At 38.3% G+C, this 26,118-nt stretch overlaps 1 protein-coding gene across 9 annotated transcripts in view; it reads left to right on the forward strand.

The window, feature by feature from the left end:
- Positions 1-26,118, forward strand: part of Stx18 (syntaxin 18) — a 145,132-nt gene that overhangs the window by 14,026 nt on the left and 104,988 nt on the right. For 7 of the 9 annotated variants that reach the window (XR_013425684.1, XM_078021025.1, XM_078021022.1 and 4 more), the window contains exon 2: positions 11,546-11,563. The exons of the other annotated variants lie outside the window; for them this stretch is intronic. Coding sequence is in view for 6 of the 7 variants with exons in the window: in XM_078021025.1 (XP_077877151.1) it covers positions 11,546-11,563 (18 nt within the window). In the remaining variant the exon portion in view is untranslated. The remainder of the gene's footprint in view (positions 1-11,545; positions 11,564-26,118) is intronic. 9 annotated transcript variants of the gene reach the window in all.

Below are 26,118 nucleotides of genomic sequence, written 5' to 3' on the forward strand. Positions count from 1 at the left end.
ATGAACGAGGAGCTAGCTTAGTGGGAGGACCACGAGAGGAGGCATGGCGCATGTCATGTTGTGTTCTTTGACCCTTCTGGGTCCACTCTATCCTCTGGGCTCTGCTCTTGTTGCAGGAGGCAGGTCTTCACGGATTGTATGGTGGGCTTTCATTGCCCTTGGCTTCCCCTGGGGTTCACCAGTGGCAGACTCCAGCAAGAGATCAGAAGATGGGGGAGAGAGTTTTTGCATCCATAGTCCATAGTTAAGTGTCCAGGATTTTTTCATGTATGTCAGTCATCCTGTGGGTTGGGATGAGATAGCCAGTAGGCTGGTTCCACCCAGCAGTGGACAGGGCCACATTGCATCCCTCCTCGGGTGACCCTGAAGACAGTGAGAAAGGGAAGTCCTCCCCGTGGCCATAACTTTGGACAATTTATCTCTGTCTTTTTATCTAAAGTGGTTTCTGTATGAGGTATATTTCTCTCCCCTGTTTTCTAGCTCAGCATTGCAGTTGGAAAAGTCAAGTATTTTAAGCTCCAACATACTTTTCCTCAGTGATGTGGCAGTTCATATTTTTCTTCCAGATATGACCAGAAAGGTTAGAGGTGGTAAGTGGCTCTGTGGCATGTTGACTGTAAATCTGAACTGAAATGGAATCTGTAACCCATTATCAGATTCTGAATCAAGCTGCTATGTCCTTCTCCAGTTTTTGTTTTAGTGGAAATGTGTGTTTTTATTCTGTCCAATAGACAGTGTACATAACTAATATTAAAAGGGAATTACATAATGAATACTTGATATGAAGGAGACTAGTTAAGTACTTCAACTCCAAGGGATCTCATTAAAGTAATAAGGAAATTATATTTAATTTTAAATGGTAGAAAGATTTTTTAAATGTTATTGCCATTAAGCCTTTATTACCCACCCTCAACCTTATTTTGCAAGTGAATTTCCAAGGGAGAATTCATCTTTATAACAGGTAGAAAAGAAATATCCTTGCAAAATGCATAGTTTGATGTCTTCTTCTTAACTATGGAAAGAAGCGTACTTTTCCAAAGAATAGAATGTGATGGTTGATTGGAAACCTTTGGAGTTACAGGCTTTTAGCTCTACCTCTTGTAATAAGAAAATATATATAAGAATGGGTCCCCAGATGAAGGCACGGAGGGATACTTTAGAGCCCTAATTGACTCCAGACACAAGCTGTGATTTGTAAGCAAGCAGTGACAAGGGGAAGTTAAATCAAAATTAAATTAAGGAAAGTAAGGGGAAAAAAGATATCAAGGAGAGGTGATGAATTTTCTGAAAGCTTCTAAATGCTGCATGTGGGTAAGTGATTGGAAATCTGTGAATATATCTCAGTTATGTCAAAAATGAAATCTGGAAACATTTCAGTACTTGCAAAGATCTTTCCTCATTTTTAGAAGTCTTTCTTAATATTCATTACTTGGTACAGCTCAATCAGCACAGGCATATTTGCTTCTATACTTTTCTATAGATCCAATTGGCAATAAAGTCATTATCTCCCTTGATGTACATGAAATGATACTTTGGCAGGATTGGTTTTTCTGTTTATATTTTGGCAATTTGATGTTGTAGTTTGTGTAAATAAAATTTCTGGGAATCAGCTCCTTCACACTTACTGCCGTTTTTGCAGTTGTTTCTGTCATTGTCCCTTTTCATGGCCAACCCTGCCAGCTAATGACCAGGCTGAGGGGACAGACGATTTGTCTCACTCCTTTGCAGCATGAAGCACAGTTCAGCACATATATGGAAGTGAGTTAAGTGAGTAAGTGCCTGAGTCCTCTCGCATCCGTTAGTGGAATGAGCTGTGTGGACTCAGTCCCTGATGTCCTGAGCCTGGGCTGTCGCAGCAGTGCCAAGCCCTCCGTCTCTCCCCTGCCAAGCCACAACACAGAGAAGGCTGCTTTCATCACATTTTTTTTTGGCTCAGAAGCCTTCAGTATAACTCATTTCCCACATAGTGGATCCTCAGATATCTGCTTGGTGTCTAGAGGCTCCCCCCTCTTCCAGGGTTGAACCCCACACTTCTCCTGCCCATCCCCTTCAGCTCTGATGAAACTGCGATAGTCACAGTACCCTTGGCCTCCTTATCTCCTTGTCTTGCTGCTTCTGTTCTTCTTGCCTGGACTGCTGCCCCCTTTGATTTCTCAAATTCTTACCTTGAAAGGCACATTTTGGCCTATACTAGTCTCCTTCTGAATTCTAACCATTGCTGCCTATATCACTTACTAATTAAGGAAATATATACGGCCTGTGACACCCATTGTATTGTTTTATGTTACTTAAAGGTTACCATGGCCTGGCTTGCTGCTGTTGGAGTAGTGCTAGTGCTATTGCTTCCCACATGATATTGTTTACTTTAGGGCATGGGGGATGGAAAAGGAGAGCAGGATTCCATCCTGCTGTTGGTTTATAGTGTCTGCAGTGGCTTTTGTTTCTAGTGGTACTGCCTTTAGACAGGACATGGTCTGTATCTTTTTCATCTTTATATGACTTGAGCCTAGCACAGAGCCTGGCCCTTGACCCACTTTCATTACATAGTATTGGAGTAAATGCTTGGGGAACTCCTCAGATCTTGGTTCAGTTGTTTGACCTAAAACTGAAAGAATCAGCAGATATAATTTTCCATCTTTTAAAAGTCATAAAAATCCAGTTTTCATTTAGCTTTTTTCATCATTAACAGTTCTCCCTCAAGCACTTCTTCTCCTTTGCCTGCCTTCAGCTTCAAACTGAAATTTAAGTCAATTTCCTCTTATTCTTTTCCTTATGAAATTGGAGAACAACTGTTTAGTCACCTCCTTATAAATAAGCCTTCAACAAGTTAAATTGCCTCTAGGACTTGCTTTCTCCAGATTAAATTATCCCAAAGTCTTTTCTTTTTTCTCATAAAGACCTTATAAAAAAGAAGCATTCATTATTTTTTAATTTATTTTTCTAGCTCTTTATAAAATTTTATTTCTTTCATAAATGTACCGCAGGATGTCCCTGTAAGGGCCTGATTGATGCTGTCTGGAATGGCAGTCTTCTTTCCACATCTTGAGCTGCATTCTGTTTGGATTTTGAAGTGTGCTGTTAGCTTTTTCCCTCCCTTCATAGCCTATCCCATTTAACTTAGTACCTACTCCCATTCACCATTTTTCTAGCATTTCTTCAAATATGTAGCTTGATTTTTTTTTCCCCCACAAGCATGAACTTGCTTTATTGGGAGTCTCATGGTTACAGGTTAGAGACCCCAGTGCAAATTGGCTGAAATGATCAAAGGGCTCGTTGGCTTATCCCTGGCTAGATTGGGTGGACAACACAGTGTTACCACAGGCCTGTTTTTTTTTGTTGCCCTGGTCTGCCTTCTACAGTGCTGCGTCTCTTTGAGCACCTCAAGGCCTTGCTTTGTGATAGCCAAAGAGCTGTGAGGCTAGCAGACCCCACCTTCCAGTATTGCCCCAGCAGAGGGAGAGAGGAGTTTGCTCTTTCCTTGTAGTACTTGCCCATATCTTGGGGGTCTGTCATTTTCACTGACTCAAATTGAGTCATATGCCTATCCTGAAATCTACCCCATCTCCAGAGGAAAAGGCTTTTTTGCCTACCTCAGTCTACTTTGGACCCAGTTTTGGAGCTGGAGCAGTGTGTCACTTCCCCTGAGTATGTGTGGCAGGGAATTGAGACAGGATGATTTTCAAAGGAAATTAGAGGGGCTCCTTTCTCAGAAGGATGGGAACAATTTATATGGGTGGCCAACAAGAGATATGCATACATTCAAAGTTGTGCCCCTTCACTCTGCTCTAGACAGGTTATTAAAATCGCTATGAACTGAGAATATCTCTGAAAATAAGTTCCGTATTCTTTTACTCCTCATCACTCTGTTTTTTGAGCATCCACTATGTGCTGGACATGTTAAGTAGCATACAAATGTGAGTGAGATACCACTGACTTTGAGAAACTCAAGAGTCTAGTGAAAAGATAGACTTAAAGGCAAACAATCATGTAGTAATAAGTGCTGTTATCAGAGTGTAAGGGGAGGGTGCATGGGAGAGGTGCATTCCCAATTGAGTCTTGAAAGGTAAAGAATGCCTCCTTCCGGATGGGAAAGGAATGACATTAGCCTGAAGGCCAGAGTGAACCCCAGAAAGCTTTCACTAGGGGACTGACACAATCAGGTGTGCTCATTCTGCTGGTCACTGGTGGATTCAGCAGGTGAGAAGAGGATCAGCCTGCAAGCAATATAGAAATGGATAGCAGGCAAGGTTTCAGAGCCAGGCCTGTAGATTGGGGAGACCTGGGAGCAAATGGAGGTTGAAACATTGTAGCAAGAGAGGGTGCTCAAGGAGAATTTCAAATGAAAAGAAAAGAAGGCCTTGGAGTGGTTCTTGGGGGAAAAACAGTGTTTGGAGGGATGACAGGGTAAGAAGCCAGAGGGGTGGCTCCCACCAACTAACAGATTTGTTCTTTCTTTGATAAAGGCAGCACCATCTGGGATGGTTTGTGGCCTGGGCTAAGAGCATGGACTCTGGGCTCTACTCCCTGCTAGCAGGTGATCTGTGGGCAGATTACTTCACCTCATCTCCTCTTCCTAGCAGGGAGAGACTAGTACCTTACTTGGGAGGATTAAAATGAGTAAAGCACCTGCAAGCGCTTCACAGGCAAGCCCACACCTGCAGGTGCTGTGCTGTGTTTCTGCTGGTTTCCCACACTCTTGTGCCCGCTGACCAGTTCATCTGAAATCCAAAATTAGCCTTTTTGGGACTTAAATAATTTGCTCTTCTGAAAACTAGTGGTCCCAGTGCGACAATGCAAGTGTCTGACTTGAAGGTTTTTCAGATGATTTATTGAATTCTGTTTTTTTACTGGCTGACAGTTTTATTCCTGACTTACAGTTTTGTTTTGTCCACATTTTACCTACTTTAAAATTGTTCCTAGTACTTCATAGCATACAGCTTTTCTTGCCTCTTCTTTCTCACTCTTCTTTTTAAAGTTTCTTCCCCAGAATCATTCCTAAAATTGTAGGACACTCAGGTAGTCATCCTGTCAGTTTGTTCAGTCAGTTTCTGGCACGGTACTTTTAATCAGGCTGGTTTCTTTATCCATCTGTAGAAATTGGCAATGTTTTCAACCCCTCTCCATTATGGTCAGAAATATGAACTTGCTGTCGTTTCTTCTTCCTCTTCCATTTTCCCAAGTAAATGTCTCGAACCACTGATTAGATCTGTGTGCCCACAATAACAGAAGCAAGCACAAAGCTGAAAACTGATTTAAAGGAGAGTACTGTGTAGAGTCTATTACTCACTGTTTTCTAAAGTCTAGATTAAAATAGAACAATATTCAGGATGTGAGTATGTCGCTGAATCTCCAACACTCATTGAATCAGACGTCGTGTGTGTTCATTTCTAAATAACTGGGTGGGTCACTTTTTTATTTATTATGAACACAAACACTGTTGCTAACAACTGACATGTGAAAGGAAAGCAGGCGATAGTGATGAAAACCATTTAATGATTAGTGAGGAAACAAATATTGTTTAATGAAAATAAAAACCATGTCTAAAGGGCCTAATGCTGACTTTTGGAAATATAACCATGTTGTGGTCTTTTGTGTACCCTCTGTCCTGTACAGTAGATATTGTTTAAAATTGCTTGGGAACTGGAGCTTGCAATTGTGAGCCTGGAATGTCCTGCAGATAATTAAGTTGTGGTCAGGCTTTGGAAAAATAAAAAGTTCTCGAACTATGATTTTATAAACATGCTACAATAACATTTCTTTATATTTAACAGTTTCTTATAGAAAGTTGATACTCTCATGAGGCATTGATTAAAGGTAAAACATCAAGAAAGAAAAAATATTAAATTAAAACTTCACTTAGGATGTTGACAGTTGGCTTGTAATATTAAACAGATGTGTATGTTCCCGGGGATATTCTTCTTTCTGAACTGAATTGCTAAGTTGTATTTTTTTAATGACAACTACAAATTTTTGATCAGTTAATAATTTTAAATACCCTTTCTACAATCTTCTGTATCTAACTTCGTCTGTAGTTTGAGCCTTCTCGATGATATAATGACTGGTGAAGCCTTTGCTGCCTCTTCTAAAGCCTTTCATTTTCTTTCTTCTCTTTTCCCCCCTCTTAAAGCTTAGCTGGGCTCTTCTGATTTCATGATGCATTCTTGGAGACTGATTCCTTGAAATAATTTTGGGATCATTGAGTGGAATTCTACCCGTGCAGATTTATGTCTGTAGTTTCCTTCCATATAAGCTTTGCTTTGGCATTTGAGTGCACAAGTTGACCTACATTGTGGTATTGTGTTTGTGTGGTCACTTGTAAAGGCTTCATAATGTGTCTGTATAGCCAGCCACGCAGATCGCCTATACCCCACACTGTGGGGCCAAAGAAATGTTAGTAAGGGGACCTGGAGGAAACCAGGCTGTGGAGCAAGAAGAGATTCAAGAAATTCTTTGCTTACAAGGTTTTTGCCATAGGTAGACCTTTGCATTCTCTTAAGCAAAAGTCTAGATCGACTGGAGGCATGGGTTAGGTGGGTCTAGGCTTTGGTAAACTGAGGAGGAGTTAGCTTAGATTTTGTAGCATGAGATGAAAAGTACTTTGTGTCTACAGAAATTCCTCAAATCAATCTGTAATACCAGATAAGTTGTACATCGTTGTGTTGGGCTGATGAAATGGTTAATTTAGAGATCATTTAGCTGTATGTCTTTGACATGTAAATGTCTTATGTTTTCTGAACGATGTATTTCTCTAGGCAGGAGGGTTTGATTAACCTGGACAAACAATTTTGTTGCTTTGGATAGATTTATTGACCTTGGAACGATGTATTATTTGCACAGTTCTCTTTTGAGAATCATTGTTTTTTGCTTTGGGGCAGAGAGGTATTTGGGGTATATGAGAGATAAACACTCAACTGAACAAATATAACAATGTATTTTGTGTTACAAAACTGTGTGTTTAACCTCAAGAATAATGGACTCATTTTTAATAGCACACTACTTAAATGTGACTATTTGTTCTTTAAATCTAATACCATGAATAGCTTCTTAACATCCACTTTGAGCAAAAGTACTTAAAGTGCATTTTACGTGAAAGGATTTGACTCTTACACTTTTCAACTCTTCAGCTTTTGTTCTCTCGCTCTTTGTTTTAAATTACTCTTATCTTGTGTGTGTGTGTGTATGTGTGTGTGTGTGTGAAGAAGGAGAGCAAATTTTTGTGTCTGATATCTTAGTTTTAGCAGATAAAATGAAATCACCACCATAATCTCTTGGAAATTTGAATTGCTAATTAGTGGCACCCTGTTAGAAAGAGTTGAGAACTTTGAGAGATGTTCAAAAATACTATGTTGTTTCCCTATGAGGAGCCATCCATTTTTAATTTAAGAATCTGAAAGACAGTTAAATGTGTCTGTTGTACTTGTATCCATTAGCTGTTTCTAGGACTTATATCATTTCATTCCATTTCTCTTCTAATGTTTTGCTGAGAAGGAGTGTTGGGGGTATTTTAAATAGTTCTCTCTAACCAGAATTTGTAATTATTAACAGATTTAAGCAGAAAATGCTGTTTCACTTTACCATTATTACTACCCAGTAAATTGTATTGGTTTATAGATATTTTGGCTTGCCTCATAGGTCTTAATTTCAGTATTATGCTTGACCTAGCAATAAGCTGCTGTGATCAGCTACAGGGTAGTGTACTACCTGTATCCGTGTGGTAGAATGGTTTCTTCCACCTTCAAGTTAGAAGCGCATGGTTTTAGAATTTTTTTTTTAATTTTAATGTTCAGTAATTCCACCACAGGGAGAGGGAATGTAGGAAAGTTCAGTGTCTCTGATGATTAAACTGTTTGAACCATGGATATTGAGTTTTTATAAAATCTCATTTGAAATCACTGTTTCTCTGGCTTGTGTTCAGATCTTTTAGCAGCTCTACAGAGTGAATCCAGTTTAGCTGGGGAGAAGGGAATGCATTGCTCCTTCCTTCTTTCCTACCAGGTTTGGGAATGGAAGCATGTATTGGTCCCTAGTGGTCTGAAATGGGAAATACATCCTTGAAATTGTACTGGAACCTTCCATAAAGCTTCTTATTTGGTTCAAAACAAAAATGTTAATAATTTGAGGTAGGTTGATTGTCTTTCCTAAAGGGTTCTTTGAGTTTCAGTTGAAATTACTTATTTTCTTATTCTTACCTGAAAAGTAAATGAACTACTTATTAAAACATGGGTACTAGATTAGTACCTTAGAAAATGGAGGGAGATTCTGGAAATATTTGTATGCTAAGTAGATTGAGAAAACTCCATCAGGATTTTTCCTTGTCATCTTTTTGTCAGCTTTATCATGCTTAATTTTCATGAAAATAATGTGTTTGTTACTGTGGTCACACCATGATTTAGCATTGGCTTGTGTATGATATTTTATTGTCCCTGTCCTGGAAAATTATAGCAGCTTTTATGAGGAGTGGTTTGTGGGTTCACACAACCCACTTGGAGTGCCATTTACTATAATTCTCTTCTAAAAGGACCATAAAACATCATGTAAATTGTTTAAAAAGGGAAAGGCCTTTTCTGAGAAGGGCTAAAAAGAAGTCTCTCCAGGCTTTCTTTTGTTTCTTATAGCCAGTGTCATGACTTTGGGCTCGTAGTTTATTTAGAGCATTATGTTGTAAAATAAAGCACACATATATGTAAGTAGAGATGGTTGTGAGCTCTACTTACAGTAAGTAGAGAGGCCAAAAATGGGTGTTGGTGAAAACTAATCATCAAGTTCATTATATTATAATTTCTAAGACTTAGGAAATGGAATCAAGGAAGAAAAAGGAAGAAAGAATTAATAGCACATATATCCTTTAAAAAAATCTTGATATTCTCACTAAGGTTAATCTACTTTAAAACATAATTTTTGGTAATCAGTCTTGTGAAATCACATTTAAGTTCACAAATGGCTTTATCTGAAGACACTCTCCTCTCTCGGCAGTTTTACCTGTCAGCTGGCTTGCCACACTGTTTATGTGCCCTACGGAGAAAGCATAAAACAGGATAGCAATAGCACCAGAGATCTGTCATGGCTTTCTGTACAAATGCTGTGTTCTGATATTATCTTGGTTTGAACATGAGCCCTCTGGAGAGCAAGGATGGAAATTGTTAGTGATTCTTTACAGCATTTATATCATACTCTGTGCTTCTAGTCATTTAATACAGGTATGTCTTATGTTGGAAAAATGTTCTAAGAAAATCCATATAAATGTGAAATATAAAATTGGAGCAGTTGTTCATTTTGCATAGATACATTTGTAATAGATTTAATTTTAAAAGCCACTTTCCTAGTCTGTATGAGATCATTATATTTGCAAACACATTTTATAGGAACACTACAAATGAAATGATGATGGCTGATGGTGTAAATAGTGGTAAAACTTTACTTCTGCAAAATGTTGTACTCAAGTTAAAAATTTTAAAACACAAGATAATCTCTGTGTTTAGAAACACAAGTTTTGTGATAAGAGCTTATAAGTAGATCACATTTATGCATTTGTTAAAAGACTGCCAGTTGCCAAATTTTCTTGAACATGGCTGTTAAATTAGAAATCTAGTAAATCTGCATTGGATTTATCTAGCTTTCTGAAGACATATTCTTTTCAGAGGCTGTTAGCTTTTTCTGTTTTAAGTATAAATATTTCTGTATGCATGTGACTTCATGAAGAATATAAACTTAGGTTTTATAACATGACTATAAATTCCTCTTTTCATTATGTGTGAAAACATAATACATACAAAATCAACTTCCTAAAATATGGAAACGTTTGGGGATTATTCCTTATTCTACATTCTTCTACAGTCTCTCTCTGATATTAGGATATTTCTATCTAATCAGCGACACAAAATAGTTAACTGAAGTGAATTTTGGGAATAGGAAATGAAGCCATAAAGGGAGGGGCGGGGGGGTTGGTGAGCAGCACTGAACGCCTTGCCTTGGTGTCGGCAGGAGGTGAAGAGCAGAAGCAGCCTCGCTTGGCTGCCCCATAACCGGGTTTGTCCAGCACTCCCCCGGCTGACCAGTGTTAGCTAAGAACCCACTTTCAGTTACTAAGTGAAGAAGATGTCTTATGGCATTTTAAGTAATGTTGCGGAGTATGCTACAGACTTTCATAATTAAAAATTTTGTGTAGAGCGCTGTGGAAAAAATTGTTTCAATGTGGATGTTTGGAAATAGGATAGGCACTCCATGAAGGGAGCAGGCCCTGAGGTCTCCAAGTTAGATATATTTTTCACGATGAATTTCTTATACACAGCTGTCGTGACATCATTATTATTGTGACAGAGAATGCTATGTTTAGGCTCTTTTTGAGAACTTTTTTGTTTTAGCATCAACAAAATACTTCCTAGTCATTTATAGGTATTAAATAAAAATATATAGGATTTTAGTAAAAAATGTTATGCTTTATAAATTATTCAATTTTAAGATAACTAAATTTATTTTGCAAAACTTATATCCAGAATGTTGATGTTTCTGTGTTTCTGTTTTTTACTTGAGTCAGTTATTTTTCTTGGACTTGGAGGGTACTGAATCATTTATTATCAAATAGCCAACATTTTTATGTGAAAATCATCAGAATGGCCAATTCCTGCTGGAAAGAGGCACAGTTTTTCAAATTTTCCCCCCAAAACTGCAACTTCAGAAAATATGTAAGAGATGTAGCAATTAACCTACATGCACATTTATAATACTAGAAAATGGGCAGCTAGTTACATTCAAAGACAGGATCTGATAGACCCAAATTGCTTAAAACATCACAGTTATTGAAGATATACCCCAGGGAATTTGAGAAACCATTTAACAGATGAAAGTACATTTTGAAAAGTCTGACCTTACAGGCAATCATAAAATGAATCAAAACAGTGCTTTTTTCCCCCTGAAATGTACAGAGCCCATCTGTGTCTAATCCAGTAATTATAGACTGTGTTCAATTACCTTTTCAAACTTGGAGCAGACTGGAGACTAGGCAGTGAACAAACATAGGGTTTTGTCTAGACCTCAATTGACCACAGTCTAAAACTTGAATTTATATCTAATTTTATTTTTTGTTTGGTTTGATAGTTCTTAAAGGATTCATTTTGCTACTTGGTGTTTTACCTTCTTGGTTGTAAGATACTGCCTTTTTGTATCACATAAATTTTTGTATTGGCTATAGCTTATGTTTAATCAGATGTTTGTTTTCTAAATACATACCTTTTTATACAAATCAGTAATTTGTGCTGGAGAAAAAACTGCATGGGATGGGGGAGTCCTGAGATTTTACCGTGAATAGTAGTTTTTACAAGTAGCCTTTAAAAATGTTGCTGCGGACTGTACTCATTTTTATGTGCTAGGAAAAAATAATTTATTTTCCTTTAGCTTAGAAAACTATAGTTTTGCTAATTATCAGTTGTTTTGTCTGCTTAAAGAGATGTTTTTAAAAATATGTGCAAATTGTTAAACCATATTTTTCTCTTTCATCAAGTGTGTTACATCTTTTTCCCTATACTTTTTTTTTGCATTTGCTAATCAGACTGGCATCCAGTATGAGGTAAGTGTATTGTATTCAGAATCCATTTCAAACAATTTCTTAATAAAGTCATTTTATGATTGGATGAATATTTGAATGAGAGTTTACTTGAACTGCCATAGCAATTCCAGATTTTTAAATTTTGTCCAGGAACTGTAGCAATTCAAGTTTTTGTTTATTTGTTTATTTGTTTTTACAACACAAAGATGACCACAAGTTTTAAAATAACCTATGAAGCATCAAAGCTCTTTTTCCTCATTATTATTCACAATCATTCACATCCTAATTAACATTGGAAATAATTGTTTAGAGATATTTATTGGAAGTTTCATTACATATTAGACCATGAATTTTTCTAGAAATATTACAACCATTCCTAGTGTGTTATGTTATTTTTGAATAGTTGTATTCATTCAGGTCTCATCCTGCTTTGAAAGTTTTAAGGACTTTGTCACTGGGGAGAAAAGCAATTTTATAAGTGGTTATATGAATGTACTTTCTGGGAATTGTATACAGAGAAAATGAAACTTAAACAGGGTTACAAGTACCTTATGCTGCATGTTTCCATGAGGCGTTTGCTTAAGAACACTTGGAGAATGTGATTCTTTCCCTCTTTCCTGTGCCCATATTTTATGACCTACTACTATAGTGTCATTGGATGCTTCTTAGTATCTTCACCAAGAATGAAAGATAAGCCTTCCTAACTAGTGGTGGGAGAGACTCTTAGGAGCCACTCTTAGCCAGCCCTTATCTACTCCGTAGAAAGTGCTTTTGATTCTTTGTTCATCCTGTTCCACAGACCAGCGCTCCCTGAGTTCCTGTATTCATTACCTAATATGTGAGTACCTCCCTCAGTGGTTTCATTAAACCTGTCTTTGCCACTCCTGCTGGACTGTAAGCTCCTTCAGATCAAAGCCTGGATGGTTGTTATGTTCTCCCACCATAGTCCAGCTTTACACCCAGTGCTAGCTCGTGGCAGCCACTCCCCTTGTTGACTGAATGGGGACAGAGTAGATCACCCATTCAGAGTTCCAGGTCAAACTGAAGGACCCTTAAAAGTTAATAGTCACATCTAAATAACACTTAAGGAATCTTTCTTTTTTCTTTTTTGGCTATAACCAAATAACTGAAAGAGAACTTTATGTTTCCACTCTAATTTTTTTTTTTAATGTTTCTAGGGACTGAATCTAGGGTCACTTTATCACTAAGCTACATTCTCAGCCGTTTTTCTATATTTTATTTTGAGACAGGGTCTCACTAAGTTTGCTGAGTCTGTCCTTGTGATCCTCTTGTCTCAGCCTCCCCAGTTGCTGGTCTATAGGCATTACATTCTAAATTTTAAAAAATGAGAATGATAAAATAAATTTTGTTCATGAAGTCTCTGTTTTCCATTGATTCTACAGTGTCTGTTGCTGTTCTTGACAAAAAGAGTTTATTGCCTAACTTATGACAGTTTTGTGCAACTGCTTTTCCCACCTGCAGTAAGAAGACTGAGAAACATTTCTCCGATTTGTACAATTCTTCCTGATTCATAGTGAGACCTTGCAGAAGTAATCAGTTGATAAACATTTTAGAACTTGCACTGCTTCTTTCACTGCTCCTTGATGCAGTGAAGTTATACAAAGTCCTTGGTGTTGTGAGTTTTGAAGTGTAAGGTTGCCGATCATGTCTCCTTGAGGCTGGATTCTCTTCCGCAATGGAAGGTGGACTCTCAACACTTCTCCCTCCAGTATCAACTCTTACATATTCGCCTGTTTTTCCTCCTCAGGACCTCAGTGTCTTTATCATAGCCCTGCCTTCAGTTGAAAGGGAGAGGGATCATAACATTTATAAGAGCAATGATTGAACATTAGTCTTTTATTGAAAAATAAGAAGTTGGTAGTTGTCTAATCCCATCACCTACCTGCCAGTTCTTATTGTATCAGCAAGGAGGCATTCCAGACCTGTGGCTTTTCCCTGAAGATGGACATGCTTAGTGGGTTAAGAATCTCAGTGGTCATTCCCTTTTGTCAGGTATCTATTAAGATGTAGGAATGTGATTTTTACCAACTTGGGGATTTTGGAAATTTTCAGTGTGCCACATTTAAGTAATTGCACTGTGGACTTTGAAAATATTGCTATTCCTGTGACTTGGTCACTGAGGAATGTGGTCCCTGAAACCATAACACCATAAGATCCAGGAACAACCCAATGAGGGCTTTGGCCATTATATATCAGAGACTTCCACAACGCAGATTGAGATGACAAGGCAGGTTTGAAATCTCCCACTCTCTTTTACTTCTAGGGTTCTTTAAACCTTATTCTATCTTTGGCCTAAGATGGGAGGCAGTATTTCTGAGATAAGGTTTCCTTCAGGTCTTGGAGGGTCCTTCTTCTGGAAGTTAGCAAATGAATGGGCAACCCCTACACACTGGCTTGCTGAAGGCAAAGCAGAAACTGGAGATCTAAGTCCAGTGGGGCTCAAAAGAAAGTCCACTTTCTTTTGAGCCCCACTCGTAAGGTATAGGTGCCTCTTTAATTCACATAGAACATAAGTGCTGGGATTTGATATTGAAAAACCCAAGGAAAGGTTTCCTATTTCCTGTCTTCTGGCGTAGGGAAGTTTAAACATTTTTTAACTTAGATTGCTTCATTCCTTACAGTATGAATTGAATGCATTCCTGTCTGTTTGATATGTATATCATCATATTCCTGAATTTTATTCTTGAACCCAGTTGGAAAGTTTCAAGGCAAACATTTGGTTTTCTGTTAGCCCACAAATTGGGCAATGGTTGTTCAATTATGGTCTTCTGTTGATTGAAGCATAGTCACATGTTGAAAGTGTATTTTGTTAGTATCCCACAAAGCATACCAACTGTCAGTCCTTTGTCATGTCTGACTGTGAGCAGTGTATAATAATAATAATCCCAAATTTCATCGGTGGATTGCTTAAATGTGTCATCCAGAAATCACTTTAAAGTCTATCAGTGAATGAAACCTCCAGCCATAGATTTTATTTACTCTTTTTGCCCACTTATTCAAAAGTTGATGGTGGTCTCCTGGTGGAATCAAATGCATCCTGGAGTACCCAGCCCACAAACTGCATCGGGCATAGAAAACAGATCAGTTTGTTATGAGGAAGGACTGGTAGTACTGCGGTGTTTGCTGGATGTTGTCCTTACTGGTAGTATTAAGTGGTTGTGGTGGGTACCTATTGTTCTTTGTCCCCAAGCCACCCTTCTGTCAACAGTGGCCCTTCCTCCTTTTAGGAACTGATCCTAACTCTTGACTTTAACCAGGTGGTTTAAGTAGAAGCCACTGTGTTCCCAAATAACATTTTCTACCCTCCAGGCCATGGACCTGGTACTGGACTTGAATCAGGCCCTGCAGGATCCTTTCCCTGGATATTTCTGAGCTGGAGTTGAGACAGAGCCGTTCTTTGTCTAGCAGCCTGGATTTTAACAAACAGAGCCCAGGAGCTTTTGGTGGCCATTTATCATTGCTGGGCTGCACTGAGAGAGTTAAAGCTAAAATGCAGAGGAAACAAGGACTAGGATCAAGGAAGACCTAGAGGTCTGAATGTCTGCTTCCATTTGTTTCAGAGACCCAGCTTTATTTTAGCCCTTTACTTGTTTGGATCATTTAAACCAGAGGTTCTTAACTGGGGGCGGTTTTGCCTCCAGGGCCTTTGCCAGCATCTGGAGTCATTTCTGGTTGGCATGGATAGGAGCTGCTACTGGCATCTGGGGCGTGGAGGCCAGGGTTGCTCCCAACATAACTATACTATACAAGATACTTCTCCCACAGCACATTCTCCACCTCCATACAAAGAATTATTCAGCCCAAAGTGTCAATAAGAGTCAAGGTTGGTTTTAATTCATCTTTCACATATTCTGTAGTATCCACTGAAATCTCCCTGAGCCCTTCTTTGGAATGCTAGCTAGAAATATTTCTGTGCAGTAGGACCTTAGCTAACCTAGAGGTATACATGAATGAGTTGTGGAGTGTTTGGTGATTGGTATACATTTCCGTCCCGTTTTTAAGATTTCTCAACATTTAGCTTTCCTAATATGCAGGTCTCCCATCACCCCAGGTTTAGGAGGACTATTGATTTGCCTACCATTCAGGTTGAGGTAGATATTTATATATACCCTAAAGTTTAAACCTTTTGGAGTAAAGCCTATTCATAAATTGCTATTAGGAGCACATCCAAAATATGCTGCCTGCCATATGATTTCTTTTAAGATCTACATTCAGTTCACATAGAAGGAATTAAATCACCATGTTTAGGAATAACTGATAGAAGTCAAGTGTTCAGCTACATGGAACAGAGTGCATCTCTCAGTGACCTCAGTGAAGCATTGCTGCATCAGTATTGCCACCAGGGGCTGCCTCAACATGGGCTGCACAAGTGGAGCTCCTCTTTGAAACTGTCAGCATTCAGGGTACCTTTGATTCACCTTCCGGTTCATGTTCAAGCCATAGCATGGATTTCTTGTTGGACAAATTGCTGCGAAGAACATGAGTGAATGAGTAGACAGCGTAGATCTGAGCCACTGAGCCGGGAACTGCAGTTAATCCCCTAGAAGGACCAGAGTCAAGGTTATTGACATTTTACACAAAAGCTTTTTAAAATTTTCTGAAAACTGACTAAATTTTTTAAAACTATGAATGCAGATTCTCTCTGTTTCTCTTCTCCCTGCCTTCCATCTTTACTCTGGTTAAACTTAGAATTAAACTAGCAGAGGATTTTGAGAAGTTGGGTTCCCCCTCTGCCTCTTTCTCCTTGACATATGGTTGACGTACAGTAGGTACTCATTAAATGTTTGTTCATAAAGTGATGAATAGTGATTTCATCCAGCCCCATGGCTTTAATATTATCTGTAGTCCAGAAACTCCCAAATTTATGTCTATTATACAGGCTTTTCTTTCAAAGTCTAACTTAGAGACCTGTATCATCTAATATTATCTGTAGTCCAGAAACTCCCAAATTTATGTCTATTATACAGGCTTTTCTTTCAAAGTCTAACTTAGAGACCTGTATCATCTAATATTATCTGTAGTCCAGAAACTCCCAAATTTATGTCTATTATACAGGCTTTTCTTTCAAAGTCTAACTTAGAGACCTGTATCATCTATGAGATCTGAGGGTCTCTCTACATCCAAGTCTTTGCTTGGATGTCTGCTGTAGAGTCTCTGCTGGTCATCACTCATGCAAGGTACACACCTATCTCAGGGCCTTTGTACTTGCTGTTCCCACTATATGGAATGCTTTCCCCCACATATCTGCCTAGAGATATGTGCCTGGCTGACTTTACCTGCCTTTTGCGAAGCATTTTCTTGCCTGCCATCTTGTTAGTGAGACACCCTGACACTCTCCTTAAAATTGTAATTCACTTCCTCTCCTGCACTCTGCTTAGGTCTCCCTCACCTTGCTGTTCTTGTGTTCCAATTCTAATAACACACATCACCATCTAGCCTTCAACCAGGGCCTCACCTACACACGGGGCAAGCACTCTACTCATGAGCCACACTTCCAACCCTTTTTTACTTTTTTATTTTGAGACAGGGTCTCCCTAAGTTACCCAAGCTGGCTTTGAACTTGCAAACTTCTGAGTTGCTGGAATTACAAGCATGGCCCTCATGCCTGGAACCATCTAATATATTTTATTAACCTTCTTCTTCATTACTGTAATTTTGTTTTTCATGTAAATGTAATGATGTAGTATATACCCTTTGCAACTGACTTCTACTCAGTTTGACTAAAAGAATAATGTCCTTTCAGTCCCTTCAAGGTAGGTGTGTGTGTGTGTGTGTGTGTGTGTGCGGGTGCGCGTGCGTGCACGCACGCGTGCTCCGGGCATAATGGCACATGTCTATAATCCTAGAAGTTCAAGAGGCTGAGGCAGGAGGATTGCAAGTTCAAAGCCAGCCTCAGCAATTTAGTAAGGTCTTAAGCAACTTAGACCTTGTTTCAAAATAATAGCTTAGTTGTAAAGCGCCCTGCTTCAATCCCTAGTACAATAAAAAATATGTCTATCAGCAGTTCCTCCCCCTTTATTACTGAGTAGCACTCCATCATATGGAGGTACTCTAGTTATCTGCCATCACCTCTTGATGGACATTTGGGAGTGTCCAGTTTTTGGCAGCTGAGCAGCTACAAATATTTGAGCATAAGTTTTAATTTCTCTAGGGCAGATACTTAGGAGTGACACTGTCAAGTAATAGTGTAAGTGTATGTTTTAACATAAGAAACTGCCTGTGTACAAATGTTCATAGCAGTATTATTTATAATAATCAAATAGTTCAAAGTCCATTAACTTACGAATAGATAAATAAAATGCATATCCATCCAATGAAGTAGAAGCAGGAAGTAGATGGTTGCCTAATGCTGGAGCCTTGGGGGGAAATGAGGGGGTGACTACTAATGGGTAGAGAGTTTTTTAGGTGGTGAGAAGGTACGAAAATAGATTAGGGTGATGATTGCACAATTTGTGTACTAAAAAACCACCACATTGTACACTATAAATGGGCAAATTGTGTGCTCTATAAATTAAATTTCAGTAAGGGTGTAGTTTTAAAAAAAGAACAAACTTGCTAGCTTATTTCCCAAAGTGCATACTATTTTCTATTTCCACCAGCAATGTGTGAGAGTTCTAGTTGCTCCACATCCTTACCAATGCTTGATGTTGTCAGGAAAATAAAATTTTAACTATTTTACTAGATGTGTATTCAAGTTTCTAAATTAGCATCTCTCTAATGGCTAATAATGTTGAGCATCTTTTTTATGTGCTTTTTTTTTTTGTCCTGGTCATTGAACCCAGGGGCACTTTACCACTGAGCCACATCCCCAGCCCCTTTTTATTTTGTATTTTTAGACAGGGTCTTGCTTACTGAGTCACTTAGGGCCTCCCTAAGTTGCCCAGGCTGGCCTCAAACTTGGGATCCTCCTGCCTCAGCCTCCCAGGTCACTGGGATTATAGGCATGCACCACTGTGTCCAGCTTGTTGACCATCTTTTGTGTGCCTGTTTTCCTTTTTTAGTGAAATGTCTGTTTGAGTCTTTTGCCTCCTGTTAAACTGGGTTGTTTCCTTAATTTTAAGTTTAGAGATTTTTTATGTATGCTAGATACAAGTCCTTTTTCATATGAAATATTTTTGGAGACTCACAATAAGCTTGTCTTTTTATTCTCGTAAAGTAAATAATTCTTCGGCTGGGAATGCAACTCAATGGTAGAACGCTTGCCTATTGTATGGAAGGCCCTGGGTTTGATCCCCATCTCTGCCCAAAATAACAAAAGCAAAACAAAACTTCTTCATGGGTTGCGGGTTCTGTTTACCACATGTCATCAGTGCCTAATAGGGTACCCAGCACAAAACAGATCAGTTAATGTCTGATGGATGGATGGATGAATTCCTTCTTCTGAATGATTAGTAACAGATTTTTTTCTGAGAGATAATAAGTACATGAAAAGTGAACCTGAATAGTCACTTCTTTTTTTTTTTTTTTAAGAGAGAGGGGGAGAGAGAGAGAATTTTTAATATTTATTTTTTCAGTTTTCGGCAGATACAACATCTTTGTTTGTATGTTGTGCTGAGGATCGAACCCTGGCTGCAAGCATGCCAGGCGAGCGCACTACCGCTTGAGCCACATCCCCAGCCCCATGAATAGTCACTTCTTGATTGAAATGTTTCTTTCCAGTTATCTCTTTAGAAAAAAATAAAAATTAAAAAAAAACAAGTGAATCCTCAATAGAGTTTATAGAGCATAGCATGTACAAGCCTGAGTCCTTGGACATTTCACCTCCACCTCTGAGCCTTTACAGATGCTGCTCCCTCTGTGAAAGCCCCCTCCCCACCCACACACACTCTGCTGGGCTTGCTCCTTTTAAAATTTTATTTCTCAGCCCAAACATTCCTTTCACTCATTTATTCTAGATCCCAGGACTCTCAGAGTGAACATGACAATCACAGTCCTTCTCTCCTGAGGTTTGCCTCTGCTCCTTCCCCAGACTATGTTGGAAGCTTCTCTTTTATGCTCTCCTAGGATCCTGATGCTTTCACGTCACAGGGCTGTATTTGTAAATGTATTCTTAGTGTTTTTCTCCCTACCAGATTATAAGCCAGTGATTTTTAAACATTTTTGTTCTTGTATCTCCCAGAAGAATTCTGAAAAGAAAAAAAAAAAATAGGTAACACTCTGACATCTTTCATTTTTCCCCATAAATTTAGATAGTTGCAAAGAATATAATTTCTAGCATACTATGAAACTTGACGTTTTAAAATGAAACTTTTTTTCATTCATTTAAATGTAGCCCATGGAATCCAGATGTCATAATTTGTTAAAACTCTGACAAAGCTTTTATACAGTTGTAAATTTTATCACTTTTTCTCATGAAACCCATATTTCCTTTTTGTTTTCCTTATGTAATACCTGTTCTCTGTTTATGCTTGGAAAATTTTCATTAATTATTCTATCATACTTCTGTGCAGCAAAAATAGGTAGGCAAGTTGAAGCTTAACTTAAAATAAATTCCCAGTGGTGACCAAAAGACTCCAAGTGTTCTGTATTGAGTTACCTTTGTGATTATTATTGGTGCACATAAATTAAAACAGAAAATACAAGCCAGGCACAATGGCATGTACCAGTAATCTTAGTGACTCAGGAGGCTGAGACAGGAGAATCTGAAATTCAAGAGTAGCCTCAGCAACCTAGTGAGACCCTCAGGAACTTAGTGAGACCCTGTCTCAAAATAAAAAATTAACGCAAAGGGCTGGGATGTAGCTTGGCAGTAAATCAGCCCTGAGTTCAATCCCTAGTTCCAAAAAAATTAAATAAAAAGGAACAAAAAATACATTATTTTGTCAGGAAAACCTCTCAAGGCAATGGATAGACTCATCTTGTTTTTCTAAGTTGCAGGTGGACAAATATTACCTTTTTCTGGAATGTGAAAGGGGTCAATATCAATTGCACTCTTAGTTTTCTTGTCTTACATAAGCACTGAGAAGCCTTATTTGCATAAATAAGGAGATAAGAATGGAAGTTGGCCACCTAGCTCTGAGAACTTCCTCTGAGTTCCAGGTCAGAACTATCATCAACTCTTTTTTTTTCTTTAATGATTGGTCAAATGGCAACTCAGATCTTTTTTTCATTTTGTTTAATGGAATAAATTGGGAGTTCCTGGACTTGGGAAAAGATTTGTTGTCAGTCATTAAAGTCATCCACTTTCTCATCTTATCCAGGAGTGTCCCATGTCCCTTTGTCCAAGGTGTTTAGACCAGGATAGTGAGCACAGTAAACCAGGGCTGATGTACTGTGTTTCTCTCCTGGAATGGGCCAGGGAGAGAGTGTTGGGTGTGGGAAAGTCACCCTGCAGAGCTACCTTAGTGGAGAGGATGGATGTGGGGCAGGAGGGGAGCTAGACTGCAGTTCCCTTGAAATTATTTGTGCCAGGAACACTTAGCAATGGAGGATCTACTTGCAGGGATGTTTGTACCCCTACAGGGTGGATTGCTGCTGAAAGCTACACCAGAGCCAAGAGTCGTGTGTGTTGTTGTTTTTGTTGATGACCACAGTTTCCTCAACCAAGGTGTGGTGCGAGAACTCAGTAAAATACTTTTTTTCCTCACTGGTATTAAATACAAGAAAAAACTTTCTCTGTAAAATTTGACTCCAAATCTATAAACTTTTCATTTTCTTTTGAAAAGATATAAAAGGAAAAGTATTTTATTCCTGAATAGTCTTTTATGCTACGAGATTAATTTTCAGGAATAAAAATGTTTTTTTACAAGTAAAGTTTTTGTCGATTCTCTAGCTTCTAGCTAACTTCATAGTAAAGCTGTTTTCTCTAAACTTATTTTTTCTGTTTTCCTACCTATTTTGTTTTAAGTGACTTTTACTGTTTTTCAAGTAACAAGATTCTATTCAAATTCTCCATTAAAACAACATTAGGGGTTTTTAGTACCTTTCATAATGTGGTTTTTATACAGTTTTAAAAATTCATGTTGTCATTTGTTTTCTTTCGCCTTTGGTACTTTTAAGGTACCAGGTAGGTACGTTTTACCTCATAGAGGTCTCTGTGTGATCAAATAAGTATATTGTTGTTGCTAAGAAATATGTACTGCAAATTGGCAGCTTCATCTTTTTGTTGATGTTCAGATTCTTTATGCTTACTAGTGTCCTGGAGGTTTCTGTTTTCTGTAGAAAATCTAATGCAGATTTTTGATTGCCTTTTAAAATGCCGCCCTTCTCCGGGAAATCTTATCTTCACTATAGCATCTGGTTTGCTGTGAAGTCATAATTTTGAATCAGAATTTCCAGCTGTAGCATCTAGTTTTATGGAGCCTGAATTGAGAATCAAAAACTAGGTTATATATTTAAATACCAGAAGGGAATGTTATCTTTTTTTTATGAAAGAGTGTGGCAGTTGTATATAAGTATTTTTAATTTGCAAGGTTATTCTTCATGATCTGTTCCAAGGAAAACAGGTTAAGTGACAGCTGGACAGCTCTAAGTGAGCAGGTCCAGTTTTGTCCTTCTGCTAGTGTCTGTGAACCTAAACATGTGGTGTCTGCACACAAAAGAAGAATCATAAAATGTCAGAACTCCAAACAGCCTGAGAAGTCATTTCATCTTACTTCCCTCATTTTCCAAATGAGAAAACTGAGGTCTTAATTTGCCCTGCATAGATAAAATGGTTACTAACTTGAGGTGAAAGGAGTTTGATTTTCTCATGGTTGGATGGACACATTTTATACTACTCCCAGAAAAAACTGTGGTGCAATTTAAAACAACAAGCACAGTGGTGCATGCCTGTAATCCCAGTAGCTCTGGAGGCTGAGGCAGGAGGATCATGAATTCAAAGCTAGCCTCAGCAAAAAGCAAGGCACTAAGCAACTCAGTGAGACCCTGTCTTTAAATAAAATACAAAAAAAAAAAAAAGGCTGGGGATGTGGCTCAATAGTTGAGTGCCCCTGAATTCAATCCCTGGTACCAATAAAATAAAATAAAATAAAAATAAACTGTACCATCTGAATAGGGGAGGGGAGGCCGGGGCAGCACTATTGTAAGACCATTGCCTTGTGCCCAGGATTGAGGCAAACAGGACAGGAAGCACTTTGGCAAAATGCATCAGGATTTTAGAATGCTTCTCTCTTACTTTGCAATTGCTCTTTTTAGTCTTTTCCTTAGTGAACTACAAATACAGAAGAAGGTTTAATGTACAGAAATACTCTGGCATAGCAAAATAGATATTCTTTATAGCATATTTAGTCCTTGTGAAAATTTAGAAGAAACAACTTGGTTGTCTAACAACAGAGAAATAGTTAAATTACAATAAATTTTAAAAATAATAATAAATCTAAAAAATTATTGATTTATTTTTATGTGATGCTGAGGATCGAACCCAGTATCTCACACATGCTAGGCAAGTGCTCTACCACTGAGCCAGAAGAATTTTTAATTACATGGGAAAGTACTCATTATGGCATTAAGAAAATAAGTAGAATATAGAATTGTATACATAAGGTGGTTTCACTTATATAAAGGATATGCATAACCTGGATAATAATACAAGAGCTAATTTCAAGGTGATGTTGTTATGGGTAGTTTTTATTTTCTTTGTATTTTGTGTGTTTTATAAATTCTCCACTGTATGCAGAAAATAAGGTTATAAAAATTTAAAATACAATTGAATAGGTAAGGTTTTATCTTTTCTTTTTTAATAATACAAAGTCACAGAAAAGTAATTTTAAGATCTTAATGAAGATAGCATCATAGATCTGCAGTCCCTGAAGCCTATGCTTAGGATCACTCACACACACACACTCACACACAGCTGCCCCACCTCTACCTGCAGTGCACAGATCCCACTGGTGTGAAACAGTGAGCCATTTGTGGGTTAAAGCCAAGATAACTTATTTAATTAGTAGTCATTTTATTTGAGAAAAAAAATTAAAGCCATTTCCCCCTCTTGAATGAACACTCCTTTATTCTTTCTTATAATAAAGCATTTTAGAGTGCCTCTAGTTAGTTTTTCTGACTCAAAGGTAATTTTCTGCTGTTGGTGATTCTTTGCCGAGTGATTGTTGAAATTTTCAACAAATCTGCTTGCCAGAGTATTCTGTTATACAGATAACTTGACACAGGTCCTATTCTTACCTGGTTTAGATTTAATAATTAAGTTGGGTTAGCTATTAAATAATGAATAGTTTTGTAGAAGCTAGTCATGAATACCCATGAACTTGAAAATGCTGCTTTAGTCAGTGCTGAGGTTGGTGAGTCCATACTGCTGTTTCTTTGCAGCACACCATGGTCAAGCAGCTGTGTAAATTAAATGCTGTTTTTCTAAAAGGTAAGCTTTTCCAGAGTATGGTGTGGTTTTCTTTGCTTTTGGAATTCTTTGAAAAAATCTACGAATATTTTGAAGTCCTCAATTCCACTTTATAATTTCAAATTAATAACTTCTTACTACTGTAATTTCATACGTTTTATACTACCCCCAGGAAAAAAAGAGTATTTACTTACTTCAGATTTCTTATATTGATTTCAGTTGGTCTCATTCCACATTACAATTATGGCTTTCCATTCCACAAGGTATGGTTTAGAGTTGTGTTTCAAATTTGAAATGGATCGTACATTAATAAAGCTACTGTTTTTAATTTGAAAGAAAGGATCTTTTAAAGAAAGTTTGTTGGGCACTGGGATAAAATTTTGGAGTGTTTGTCTTGTGTGAGTTCATGATGGCCTCAGAGTGTTACTTTTCTGCTACGAAGTAGTAAGTTAGTTTCTTCCTTTGTCTCTTTGGCCCAGTTGTAAATTTTGTTCCCTGTGCACCAAGGGATTCTAGAGCTGGAATGTGCTGTGGAGGTGAACCTCCTGCTGTGTGCAGAACTTCCGGAGGCTTTGTGAACCAGGCCAGGTCTTGTTCTTCAAGGCCTGTGGAGTGGAAAATGCCATTGTCCTCTCAGTGTTTGGCCTCTCTCTGGTCCCCTCATTGGAAACCTAGATCTTTTTCTTAGAATTCATATTTCTTTCTGTTTGCCTTATATTTGGGGGTATTAATTTATGCCCATATAGAAACTGTTTCTGATCCTACCTCTTAAGGGTCTTGAGTACCTGTATTATATGAGCTGATAATTTTGTTCTGTCAGTGAATTAATATCACAGCACTGTTTTCCTTTGGGAGTTTGTGAAGTTTTTAATTTTGGATTAAACTAATGATTTAGATAGTCCAAACACATGTACTTACTTTTATTTATTCAGTAAATATTTATGGGATATCCTTAAGCTGATGATTGAAGATGTATCGGCAGTAATATTATTATTTCCAAATTTAGGGAAGACCTATACAGATGAGTTGCAAATTTCTGGTGAAAAACAGTATGCATGGAGGGAGGTTCTGTGGAATGAGAATCCCTTTTCTAGAAAAGAGTGATTCATTTGGGACTTCCTAATGAATATTGTTATGAAGGTCTTACGTGACTTCCTTTAGTAAGTAGGAAAACATATCTGCCCACTTAGGGCAATTAATAACCCTGCCTCTCTTATACCATGTACCTTCCCATGCAATCACTTGTGAGTACACATTCTCTGGCCCAAAGCCTGGCGTCTTCTGACATTCATATGTATAAGAAGATAAAGTTAATATTTGCTCAGTTCCATAAGAACAAGACAAATTTCATCTAGGTTTAGTTGATGGATCTCAGGAAGGTGTGACAGAGGAAACCAGCAAACAAGTTTGTCCTTGACAGAGTTCATGGTTTGCTTTCTTGACAGTTGAAACATGACAGGCAATACAGACAGTACAAAGGAGCAGATTCCACAACCAGGTTAGCTGGGTTATGATCCGCTTCTGGTACTAACCAGCTGAGTCACTTTGGGCAAGGTATTTAACCTTTTTGAGCTTCGGTTTCCTCTGTATAAAATAAGGAATGATGAATTCCCCTATGTGTAAATTAATAGCAACCACAAAAGGTCACTAATGATAATTAAATGAGGTAATATTTGTAGGACTGGATGAAATTGCCTGTGCATAATGCCACAAGAGTGCTATTGATGTTTTTTGGCATTGATTATACCAAATAATAATAAAAAGTAACATTATTGATAGTTCAGGGCCTGATCAGTCAATGCTGATGAATTGAGTGGTGACATTTTCCCCCGAGTTTTTCTTCACTGATGGTACATTATAAACATCTTAGAAAATGGAAGTCTGTGCTCCTCAGTGACATATTATCAGTGATTCTGGGAATTTAGCCTTAGCCTAAAATTGGAGGTCAAGCTGTGCTAGGTCCATCCCAAGGAAGCCTTTTTGTACAGGTACTGGGATGGGAGAGTCATCATGCTGTCACAGCTCCCCTGGCTCTGGAGCCTGAGGGCATTCTGGCAGATATGCTCTCTGTGGCCAATCTAGAGCCTAGATTCTGAGCCACTGTCCTCAGAACTGCTCTGGTTGAGACACTGGCTTTGTGGAATTCGATTGTGTCAGACATGAAGCAGCTGGTGCTTTTGCTGTGTAGGCACTTGGGTGAGGCCTCCTTTCAGGTTCAGGCTGCTGGTCTTGGCAGTGTGGGAAGGAGTCTCCCCACCTCCTTGAG

This window comes from Ictidomys tridecemlineatus, chromosome 9 (assembly GCF_052094955.1).
Source record: "Ictidomys tridecemlineatus isolate mIctTri1 chromosome 9, mIctTri1.hap1, whole genome shotgun sequence".
NCBI lineage: Eukaryota > Metazoa > Chordata > Mammalia > Rodentia > Sciuridae > Ictidomys > Ictidomys tridecemlineatus.